General features: G+C 39.5%; 1 protein-coding gene across 1 annotated transcript in view; it reads left to right on the forward strand.

Moving 5' to 3' along the window:
* LOC126336775 (mediator of RNA polymerase II transcription subunit 14) overlaps positions 1–12,809 on the forward strand; it is a 173,038-nt gene that overhangs the window by 75,371 nt on the left and 84,858 nt on the right. The window contains exons 11-12 of the mRNA XM_050000788.1: positions 2,492–2,696; positions 12,563–12,722. Coding sequence (XP_049856745.1) covers positions 2,492–2,696; positions 12,563–12,722 — 365 coding nt within the window. The remainder of the gene's footprint in view (positions 1–2,491; positions 2,697–12,562; positions 12,723–12,809) is intronic.

Raw genomic sequence — 12,809 nt, forward strand, 5'->3', positions numbered from 1 at the left:
CCTAGGTGAAGTGTGCTGTTTATCTCCTTCTTAGAATAACCTTTCTTCTTGAATATCGACTGTAGATGTTCAAGCTCATCTTTTAAGTCAGTCAGTTCACAAATTTTGTGCACTCTTATCTGCCAAGGATTTAATCAACCCCCTTTTTTGTCTGGGGCGGTGGTTAGAATCTTTATGCAGGTAGGGTCCAAAGTCCTGTCCCCTTGCTTGATAACAGACAAATCCAAGAAATTCAGTTGGCCATTATTGTCTGCCTTAATAGTAAATTGTATTTTTGAACTGATACTGTTGAGATGTGTAAGGAAAGCATCCAATTCGTCTGCACCATGTGTCCATACTGAGAAAGTACCATTGACATAGAGGTACCACCCAGCTGGTCTTTTCCTGGCAGTCTGCAATACCTGTTGTTCAAAGTTCTCCAACAGCTGGCCTAAGAGGACTGCCTATAGCCACTCCGTTAATCTGTTCATAAAAATCATTATTGTATTGAAATAGGTCATGGTGAGGCAGTGTGTGAATAACTCCTTAATATCTACTGGAAAAATATCAACATTACATGAGTTAGCTTTGTTCACTGGAATCATCTTACATAACGAGACAACATCAAAACTAACAAGGATAACACCTTGGCCCACGTGCATTTCTTTTTATATTTGATGAAATGTTATGAATTTTTAATATGGCTTATCAGTTCCACTAACATACTGTTGCAGCAGTGAGGCAAGGTGTGTCTAGCAAATTTGTGGGTGGTAGACCCTATAGCACTCACAGTACGCCTCAAAGGAACGTGTGGTTTGTGCACTTTGGTTAATCCATAGAGCCTAGGTGGGTGTACTTCCAAGTTGCACAGTAGTTTCTCATCGTCAGAGGAGAGTGAAGATGTTTTCACCAGTCGATTAGCGATTTTTAAGATCTACGTAGTTGGATGCTTGTGAAGTTTTTTTAATAACTGGTGGGATCCGAAACATTATTGATCTTTTCATGATAGTCTTCATCAGGACTGTGGCATTACCCTTATCTGCAGAAAGAATTATTATGTTTTTATCTGCATTGATGTACCTGAGCACAAGAATGACAATCGATTACTTTCAATCGCGACTGTTGTATATTCGACGTTCCCTAGAGTTCTGGTTGCAGGTCGCCATTTTACCTCTGAAGATGTCTTCCGCAGTTGTAGAGGAAACATAAGCAGAAAATTTTATACTTCAACCACAGTATAATAGCCTGGAAATTTTAATTTGATGGTTGCTGTTATGCCACTTTTTCTACCATATATTCACAGTTTTGTTGTTAATTGATGAAGCCAATGAACATGGAAAAAACGAAGGAGAAGGAGAATTGATTACCTGGTTGTGGTGGCAGATTGATCTTTAGCTTAGCCCAAGGTGTAGGTTAGAATGGAAGGTAACAGTGTTTGGTTGTGAGTTGGCGAAGCCAACAATGTAACAGTAAAAAAACAGGTTGTAGTGCAATACTGATCTGTAGCTTGGTCCATTTGAAAAAAATCAAAAATAACATCATGTTGCAGTCACCATACTGCTTATGGCATTTGTTAAATGTTTCCTTACAGTTCCAGGGGAAAGAATATTGTCACTTAACATGGGAAAAAATGTACATTCACTCTAGGTTTAGTGTGTTTTCTCTGAGGAAATACTGTATTTTTAACCAGGAAATCTGGGAAAAATCAGGTTTTTTTTTTCCTTGTCTGTGTATACACCCTATAACAGAATAAATGGATAGCTTCTAAAAAGCCAATGAGTTTTAAATGGGTATACTTGTATCCTAGAACTTCATTGTGAAAGTATGTCTCATGTGAATTGTCCAGAGTTAATAGCACAGGATCCTGAACTTAAAAGGATAATTGTTAGATCAGATGATGATTTTTTTCCATTTACTTGAGAATTATTGAATTGTTTCTTGTTCGAAACATTTTTTTTCAAACATTGTATCTGTTGTTGTTGAAATATCGGTGTTAGCTCACATTTGTTTATTGGTTAATTTTTTCGTACTACTATTCATCCATTTACATAACTTTTTTCACTTCACTTTGTAGGTCATTTTCAGATGTTATCTTCTTCTTCTTCTTCTTCTTCTTCTTCTTCTTCTTTTTTTTGTGTGTGTGTGTGTGTGTGTGTGTGTGTGTGTGTGTGTGTGTGTGAAGTATGAATGGAAAGAAACCTTGTGTACAAGTTACATATTACAGAATCAGTGTTCCTAAAGCACATAATTTTGCACGACAGTAAATTAAAAGAAACTTTTAAAAGGATCAAATGTAGCCACTTGTGAGAAGACATCTGTTTTCCAGTATCAATTGACATGAAACATGTTGCAAAGTATTTGTTAACAGAAAAGTAATAGTTTTAGATATTGACTATCTGCAGTACTTACTCTCAGTCACAACTTTTATTTTGGTTTTGCTGATCAGGGTTCTGATATACTTAATATTTGTGTTCTTTGGATTGTAGCTTACTCATATAGGTGCTTTTCATAGGTCCCTTGCAAGGATCGCCAGCTATATTGGCTGTTCCTGTGCTGTCTCCGTGTCTTCGAGCTGAGCAGTTGTTGGTGACTGTAGACACACACACAGGAATGTTACAATGCCATGTCCCACAGCATGATGCTCCCCTTGTGCCTGAGCTCCAAACTGCACTGAACAATGACCATGCACGGCTGCCTGCTCTCATCTCAGAACTAAGGTTTGTCTCAAGTCAAAGTCTCTGTGCTATTATGTTGTGGAGGTACATGTTACTAGTATTGAAATAAGGCTATTTTGCTTTAATGTCTGTGTGTTAACATCAATAATGAATAATGCCAGTGAAGAAAGTCACCTTAATCATAAAGGAAAGGAAGCAAAGACTAGTAATGCTGATGTGTTTAATGGGTAAAATGTTGATTGTTGGCAGTCTACATTCTTTCTATTACGTGTGAAGAGACAATGTAGAAGAAAATAAATAAGAAATGTGAAAGGGAGCATCTGTGAAGTAAAGTGCTAGGAACCACCTGCCAGACAGGAGTGCATGCATGACTGCCTTGTTGAGGAGACGGATGGCTCTAAAAATTGTTGATTCATTGTTTCTTAGATTTGTATTCCAGCTTTTTCACTGTTCTCACGGCTTTAAATTTGAGATTGACTGTTTATTAGGTGAACTTTTGTATCTTACTGCAGTAACCAGTTTCGTTTGTAAACACCTGTTTCAGGGCAAGCAAAAATTAATGTTAGAGCATTATGGGAATGGTTGAAAGAATATTTTTTGAGGTAGTACTGTGGAAACTTGTTAGTATGTCCCTGATACCTGATTTTCCCCATGCAGTATGTCAATTTTTAAGTCCCATTCCCAGATGCGTTAATTGCATGTTAAAACAACTCTTTGCTCTCTCTCACCACTCATCACATTCAAATGTGGCAGTATCAGTACTGTTTGGCCACTGCAACTTTTTTTGCCACCTGGAGTTGTGGGAATGCTGGAAGTAGGACATTTATGGCCAAGAGTGGGGAAACGTGTTGGGATACAGTTTTGTGCAGTGTGAGCAACTTTGCATGTCATACAGATCGTGAGGTATGAGCGGCGGCAACTTGAAATTAGCGGAGGTTGAGGCCTGGCGGATATCGAGAAGAGAGGATATACTGAAGGGCGAGTTCCCATCTCCGGAGTTTGGATAGGTTGGTGTTGGTGGGAAGTATCCAGATAACTCGGACGGTGTAACACTGTGCCAAGATGTGCTGGCCGTGCATCAAGGCATGTTTAGCCACAGGGTGATCCTCATTACCAACAAACACTGTCTGCCTGTGTCCATTCATGCGAATGGACAGTTTGTTGCGGGTCATTCCCACATGGAAAGCGTCACAGTGCAGGCAGGTCAGTTGGTAAATCACGTGGGTGCTTTCACACGTGGCTCTCCCTTTGATCGTGTACACCTTCCGGGTTACAGGACTGGAGTAGGTGGTGGTGGGAGGGTGCATAGGACAGGTTTTACACCGGGGGCAGTTGCAAGGGTAGGAGCCAGAGGGTAGGGAAGGTGGTTTGGGGATTTCATAGGGATGAACCAAGAGGTTACGAAGGTTAGGTGGACGGCGGAAAGACACCGTTGGTGGAGTGGGGAGGATTTCATGAAGGATGGATCTCATTTCGGGGCAGGATTTTAGGAAGTCGTATCCCTGCTGGAGAGCCACATTCAAGGTCTGATCCAGTCCCGGGAAGTATTCTGTCACAAATGGGGCACTTTTGGGGTTCTTCTGTGAGAGGTTCTGGGTTTGAGGGGATGAGGAAGTGGCTATGGTTATCTGCTTTTGTACCAGGTTGGGAGGGTAGTTGCGGGATGCGAAAGCTGTTTTCAGGTTGTAGGTGTAATGGTCGAGGGATTCAGGACTGGAGCAGATTCGTTTGCCACGAAGGCCTAGGCTGTAGGGAAGGGACCGTTTGATATGGAATGGGTGGCAGCTGTCATAATGGAGGTATTGTTGCAGTCTTGACTGCAATAAAACATTTTTTATTGAAACAACTGATTTTATCTAAGAGGAATTTTCTCAAAAATTTAAAAACTAACCTCCGTTGGACCAGGCCTTGAAGGTCCAACGGTTCTGACCCACCACACCAGTCCAGCCCAATAGCAGTTAACTTCAGTGATCTGACGGGAACTAGTGTTACCACTGTAGCAAGACTGTTGGCTGTTCTCAAAAATCACTGAAACTAAATATGTGCTGTTGGTGTATTGTGGATGTGTATCAGAGGAAATAGCAAAAGAATTTCATGACACTCCACTCACAATGAGTTGAATGGAACACTCCAACATGATACACAAAAAATTCATTCTATGAAACACTCGGGCATTTATAGACTTAAATGTGATGATTGTAATAAAATTTATGTAGCATAAATGAGTAGGAATTTTTGTACGAGTTAGACCGTGCCCGTGAATACCAGTGCAAATAATAAATCTTCTTTCTGTCCTCGCTTACGTAACAGTAAACATATAACTGATAAAAATAATGTGTGTGTTACTCATACTTAATAAGGGCATGCTTATGAACATTTACAAAGAAATTGAAATTTACACTCTTTAACAATCAGCCAAAATGTGTGCTCAGAGAACAAACTGATTTAAAAAATAAAAATTTGTTATAAATCTTCAAGCAGATTATATGTTGAAGACTAGAATAGTAGTTAATGGGTTTATACTTGATATGTTAGATGTGTTTGTTCTAGCCTTTCCCCTCCACCATTTTCCCCCCTCTTTCAACATCAGTAACTACACTACTTGCCATTAAAATTGCTACACCAAGAAGAAATGCAGATGATAAACGGCTATTCTTTGGACAAATATATTATACTAGAACTGACATGTGATTACATTTTCACACAATTTGAGTGCATAGATCCTGATAAATGAGTACCCAGAACAACCACCTCTGGCTGTCATAATGGCCTTGATGCACGTGGGCATTGAGTAAAACAGAGCTTGGATGGCGTGTACAGGTACAGCTGCCCATGCAGCTTCATCACATTACCACAGTTCATCAAGAGTAATGACTGTCGTATTGTGACAAGCCAGTTGCTCGGCCACAATTGACCAGATGTTTTCAGTTGGTGAGAGATCTGGGGAACCGTGTCCAGAAAGGCCTGTACAGGACCTGCAACATGCGGTCGTGCATTATCCTGCTGAAATGTAGGGTTTCACAGGGATCGAATGAAGGGTAGAGCCATGGGTTGTAACACATCTGTAATGTAAGGTCCACTCTTCAAAGTGCCGTCAATGCGAACAAGAGGTGACTGAGACGTGTAACCAATGGCAACCCATACCGTCACACCGGGTGATACGTCAGTATGGCGATGATGAATACCCGCTTCCAAATTGCGTTCACCACGATGTCGCCAAACACAGATGTGACCATCATGATACTGTAAACAGAACCTGGATTAATCGGAAAAAAATGACGTTTTGCCATTCGTGAACCCAGGTTTGTGGTTGAGTACACCATCGCAGGCGCTCCTGTCTGTGATGCAGCGTCAAGAGTAACGGCATGATTTCCAAGCTGATAGTCCATTCTGCTGCAAACGTCATCGAACTGTTCGTGCAGATGTTTGTTGTCTTGCAAACGTCCCCATCTGTTGACTCGGGGATCGAGACGTGGCTGCACGATCTGTTACAGCCATACGGATAAGATGCCTGTCATATCGACTGCTAGTGATAAGAGACCGTTAGAATCCAGCATGGCATTCCATATTATCCTCCTGAACCCACCAATTCCATATTCTGCTAACAGTCGTTGGATCTCGACCAACGCGAGCAGCAATGTCACAATACGATAAACCACAATTGCGATAGGCTACAATCAGACCTTTATCAAAGTTGGAAACGTGATGGTACGCATTTCTCCTACTTAAATGAGGCATCACAATGACGTTTCACCAGGCAACGCTGGTCAACTGCTGTTTGTGTATGAGAAATCGGTTGGAAACTTTCCTCATGTCAGCACGCTGTAGGTGTCGCCACCAGTGCCAGCGTTGTCTGAATGCTCTGAAAAGCTAATCATTTGCAGATCACAGCATCTTCTTCCTGCCGGTTAAATTTCGCGTCTGTTGCACGTAATCTTCATGGTGTAGCAATTTTAATGGCCAGTAGTGTATTTACATCTACCTAATATGTTAGAGCTTTACCTTCATTACTTACCAGCCAAATATATAATTTTGTAGGATGAAATGTAGAAGAGGTTTTCAGCTAATGGATAATAAAGTGGACAATAACTTTTGTTTTGTAGGTAATTATAGTTTCACTTGAAGTCTGTAACTCAAGCAGTCTGCATGTTATATTCACTACTCGCTTTAATTATGTTATCAATAATGGTGCAGTTTATGTTTTATTAAGGGGTTAATTATTACTACACATTATATCAACTCTTAGTATTTATTACAGACAAAATTTCGAGCTTTCGCAACCGGCGGCTGCTTCGTCAGAAAAGAGGGAAGGAAAAGGAAAGATGAAAGGATATGGGTTTTAAGGGAGAGGGTAAGGAGTCATTCCAATCCCGGGAGCGGAAAGACTTACCTTAGGGGGAAAAAAGGATAGGTATATACTCGCGCGCGCGCGCACACACATCCGCACATACACAGACACAAGCAGACATGATGTCTGCCTGTGTCTGTGTATATGTGGATGGATATGTGCGTGTATGTGTGTGCGCGCGCGCGTGTAATTACCTATCCTTTTTTCCCCCTAAGGTAAGTCTTTCCGCTCCCGGGATTGGAATGACTCCTTACCCTCTCCCTTAAAACCCACATCCTTTCATCTTTCCTTTTCCTTCCCTCTTTCCTGATGAAGCAGCCGCCGGTTGCGAAAGCTCGAAATTTTGTGTGTGTGTGTTTGTGTGTTATTTTATTGTGCCTGTCTACCAGCGCCTTACCGCTTGGTAAGTCTTGGAATCTTTGTTTTTAATATATTTTTCCCATGTGGAAGTTTCTTTCTATTTTATTTAGTATTTGTTATTTAGCCATAGTATGTGTCAAGGAACACAGTACACTAAAGCTGGAAATGTAATTTGCTTCCATAAGTGTTAACTAATATTTCAGTAATCCTTTATAACATTACATTTGATATCTAGTATATACATCTCTGTTACATGGTGTACCTGTCGTGTTTTATGTGCTGATGTGATGTAACAGTATTTGCAGACATATAGGCTGGTCCACACGCAACGATCTGTCTGCGCAGATATCGGCGTAGATGTCTGTACATGCAAAAGATCGGTGCAAATGTGTTGTGTTCACACGACACAAACTCCATTCTACTACTCACCTGCCATCTGTCGGTGTTAAAAAAGAAATATCAGTGACAAGCTACTAAGCCCGCCAAAAATGTCAGAAGTTTAATTAATTTATTTTGAAATTTAGGAATTGAAGATATTCTGTTGTGGTCAGTATTTGCAACTTGTGTTGCAAAAAACATTCAGACAAAACGCAGGAAACAGAGAGAGCGGTCAAAATGGTATACATAGTGGCTGCTAAAGCGAAAGCATTTTTAGGACGTACATTTACTGCGAGAGTTGCATGGCCACCCTAACAACTGGCGTAATTATTTACAGATGGATGTCGAAACTGCCGGCTGGAGTGGCCGAGCTGTTCTAGGCACTACAGTCTGGAACCGCTCGACCGCTATGATCGCAGGTTCGAATCCTGCCTCGGGCATGGATGTGTGTGATGTCCGTAGATTAATTAGGTTTAAGTAGTTCTAAGGGACTGATGACCTCAGAAGTTAAGTCCCATAGTGCTCAGAGCCATTTGAACCATTTTTTGATGTCGAAACTTATAATTGTCTCTTAACGCTCGTAATCTCTCATATTATACGAAATAATACTTGAATGAGAAGAGCAATTTCTCTCCATGAACGGCTGACGATGACATTAAGATTCCTGGCAACAGGAAGGAGCTATAAGGACTTTAAATTTTCAACTGCAATTTCTAAACAAGCATTGAGTGAAATTATACCCAACACAAGTGAAGCTATTTACGCTGTCCTGAAGGATGAGTTCATGATGGCAAGTCAAGTACATTAATTCTGTCAAGTTACAAATAATATTTTTGCTGACAAAGAATCACAATATTTTTGCTGTTTTAGACGTGTTTGAATCACAAAATACCATAAACTTGGTGGTATATTTCATCCTCTCCAACACCAGATCTTCGAGATTTTTGAACTTTTGATAATTATTTACAGTACACAGTCCACAACGATTTTTATTATTACCATTTCTCAGTTCACCGGTGCATCTACTTCTCGCAATTTTTCAATTAATGCATTGTATGCAGCTGTCTGTCTGTTCCTGTCACTGTACTCTTTACTTTTAATCTTCCACAAACATGGGTAATTTCTATAAAGTTCAATGAATTCACTGATAAACTGTCTAGAACACTGAAGAGCATCAGCCATTTTAATGCTGCGTGCACACAAACACTAGGCTGAACAAGCAGCTGTTTCGCGCCAGATTTGCGGCGATCTCCTGTCCACACGCTCTAATTTGTCTGCGCAGATGTGGTTTGAACCCACAGATTTGAGACGATTCGCTTAAACCTCCAACTCCAACTTCCAGGTTTGCACACACCTCATGTCGCTGCAAATCTTCTGTCCACATGCAACAATCTGTCTGCGCAGATGTAATGTGCACAGACATTTGCGCAGACAGATCGTTGCATTCGGACGGGCCTTATGGGCTGTTTGTAAATATTTGTTTTGTAAATATTACTTGATGTATAATTAATGAATTTCTTGTGTTGCTTTATTTTGTGAATGTGTTTGTGATATGTTTTCTTGTTGTTTAGCCCTACATTTTCTGCCCCAGTTATTTGTGCCACTCTTTACAAATAATGAGGTATATACTACTTTAGTTTCAATGATAGGCTCCTTTTACAATTATACTGAACTGAGAAGTAATGGAAATGAACTGAGATGTAATTGAAATACATGTAAGTGAATACTTTTAACTCATTTGACTATACTGATGAATTTAAACGCCAAAGGTATATGTATTGCATTTTAGACAAACAGTGTGAAACTATACACCCCTTGCCACTCCCTGTCTCATTCTTGGCAAACACTATGATTTTACCCATAATTTAAGGTGTTTATAAATCAGTGGTGTGGTTTTAAAAATTCATAATAGGTCAATTTATTACTTTATATGGACAAATGTTTCACCACAAGCAGTGGCAGCTGTCCCAGTTTTTTATGCATTTGTACAGTTCTTCAATATGTGCACTCTTGGTCACATGACACACACCTACATGGTAATCAGATTCTTCCCATACTCTGTATAGAACATTCTCTCTGATAATCTGCAGTGCATGCTATATCTGGTCACTCCCTTCCTCAAGGGAAACAGCATTTGGTGGTACATAAACCCCCACAGAAAGAAATCATGGGGTGTTAAATCCAGCAAATGGGCTGATCAAGGGAGAAGGCTGTGGTCTAATGTTGCAGCATGTCCAATCCATCATTGGTGAAGAACACATTTAAGAAGCTCTTGTACGTTCCTGCAAAAATGGGCGAAGCATTGTCCAATTTCAAAATGTAATCATCATAACTGGTGTTCAGCTGGGGTAACAACCAGGTTTTCAACACGTCTTGAAGTGAGTTAAGTGTCACTGTTCGTTGTTAAAAGAAAAATGGGCTGTGGACTTTCTCGTATGACACCACACAAAAAATATTCACTTTTGATGAGTCACACTGATGTTCCATCAGTGTTTGGTTTCTCTCTTCCCCAGATATTGACATTGTGTGTGTGTGTGTGTGTGTGTGTGTGTGTGTGTGTGTGTGTGTGTGTGTGTATGCTTCTCCTTGCAACTTACATGGAAAGTGGTTTCGTCACAGAAGCTAAGTATTTTTATAAAACCAACATCCTCTACTCCAGTTTTCCACAAAAGTCGAGCTTTTTCGCTTTGTCTAGTGGTGTAAAGGTCAACGCTAATCCCTATTTGTATAGTTTAAAACAAAGCCGTTTACACACACTGTAATATTTGCCTTGAGCAGTTGCCTGCTTGCTTTACTAGGTAACTTGTGAGGACTTCGATGAAATGCCTCATGTGCTGTTTTGAAGTTTGCATCAGCTACACGACGTTAGCCATGATTCTACCCCTTACAAAGGCATCTGTCGGTATCACATACTTAGATTATTATTGCATGGTAAATCTTTCCTAAGCCATGCACGAAACTTGCGTTGCAGTGTAACCACAGATCTGGACACCTCAAAACAGAGCACATGGTAAGCCTTTATCTGTTGTGATGCCACCTTGGAACAGATGCAATGCCTGCATTTACCGTGGCTATGACTATGCATTCACTATGGTGTCCATAGTAGCTTAACTGCATTCCTATTTTCTTATTCATTTTTAGGTCTACTCCTGCATTACCCCTATTTGATTTTGTATTTGTAACCCTGAACTCGCCTGATCAGAAGTTCTGTTCATCCTTCCACCAAACTTCAGTTATTTTCACTGTATCAAACTTCAACCTGTCCATTTCCCTTTTTAAATTTTCTAATCTACCTGCCTGGTTAAGGGATCTTAACATTCCACGCTCTGACCTGTGGATTACCAGTGTTATTTTTCCTGGTGATGGTGTACGGCTTCACATATGGAAAGACTTTTCAATTGCATGCCACAGGACATACAACGTATTGCATAATGCTTAAATATATAAGCAAGAAAGATTGCTTCTATTGAATTTAAAGTCAGTTGTGATAATGTTAATGGTTAGTGTATGTATTTAATGTAATGCTCATCCATGTTGGTGTATTTTATAGAAGCTTAAAAATTACTTACTATTGAAATTGGTCAGTGTTTCTCTCACATAAAAGGGCTGTGTATTTTACAGAATGTAAAATGTTTCATAGTAACAAAAACACTGTACAAAATTGTAATCAAATTTAGCTTCTTGATGGCCAAAGAAGTTTTATTATCGTAGGCATCTTCTTATTTCATACACTGTGTATGTCTACAAACACAACAATAATAATAGTATTGTCTCTGACATTGTACTTTGTATTAATCACTATGTTATTGAAGTACAGGATGTATCAAAAAGAATAATTCGGTTTTAAAAAAATCATAACTATTATGTTATTTAAGATATGTGCATTAACGATGTACTGTTGGAAAGAACAAAATCTTCCCATTAAGTAGATGCATTGTGCACCCACTTCAGTTCTAGTAGAAATTGTGTCGGGACAACAGAAAGTGTTTTGAGTTCTATGTTTTGCGCAGTGCGTGTCAGTAATGATTGTTCCGTGTAACTTTAATATGAGGTTGGAGACTGATTCAAACATCTATATTTACCAACAGGATTGCGCACCACCACACTGACATCTGGAAGTGAGGGAATTTTTAAATCAAAGGATTACTGAGCGATGGATTGGTCGATGTGGACCAAATGATTCAGCCTTATATTACTCGTCTCCAAGGTCACCGGACCTGACATTATGTGATTATTTCTTGTGGGGGTTTATAAAGGACTCTATGTAACTCTGTTATTAACAACAATGAATGAACTGAGACATTGCATAACACCAGCTGTGGAAGCTGTAACTCAAGACATGCTCGCTGCAGTGTGGGAGCAATTTGAATACCGCATTGATGTATGCGGTGCATCTCAAGGGGGAGGGGCATACTGAATACCTATGGAAAGGCAGTAAAAAGAAAAAAAGCCTTTTTGAGTTTCCCATTCATAAAAAAAAAACAAAATTCATTGTATATGGTTATTAGTTTCAAAAATATAGACGTGCCAAATTGGATGATTCTTTTTGATGCACCCTGTATTATTATTCTGCAAGGCGGTGCAAAAAGAGCTATAAATTGACTTACATTATAATTCCTTGTAGAATAATTCATCTTTATTTAATTGTAACATTTGGTAAATCTAAGTTCATTCAACATGACTGATGCAAAAAAACTTTCTTCCTTACGTGTTACTCTTTCCATGATTTATGAGTCTTACGTGAAAGGATTACATGCATTATTACTTTTAAAATACCATTGTTGCTAATTATGTAACAAGAAATATATTTTACATTTTCCAGGTTTTGGATTACTCAACGTCGATGTGAAAAGACATTGCAACATCTCCCAGCCACTCCATATGAGCGCTTGCCATTATTGCATCATCCAGATCATCCAATGACTAAAATAGGAAGGCACCGTATGTATGTCAAGCTCCATCGGCATCCAAATGTTATTCTCGTAAGTTGTGAAATTTTGTTTTATATTTGCTTGTATTGTGTAACTACCATTTTTTATCGTGTGTAATTTTAAAATAATGAAACATAG

The sequence above is a fragment of the Schistocerca gregaria genome, chromosome 2, assembly GCF_023897955.1.
Source record: "Schistocerca gregaria isolate iqSchGreg1 chromosome 2, iqSchGreg1.2, whole genome shotgun sequence".
Classification (NCBI taxonomy): Eukaryota; Metazoa; Arthropoda; class Insecta; order Orthoptera; family Acrididae; genus Schistocerca; species Schistocerca gregaria.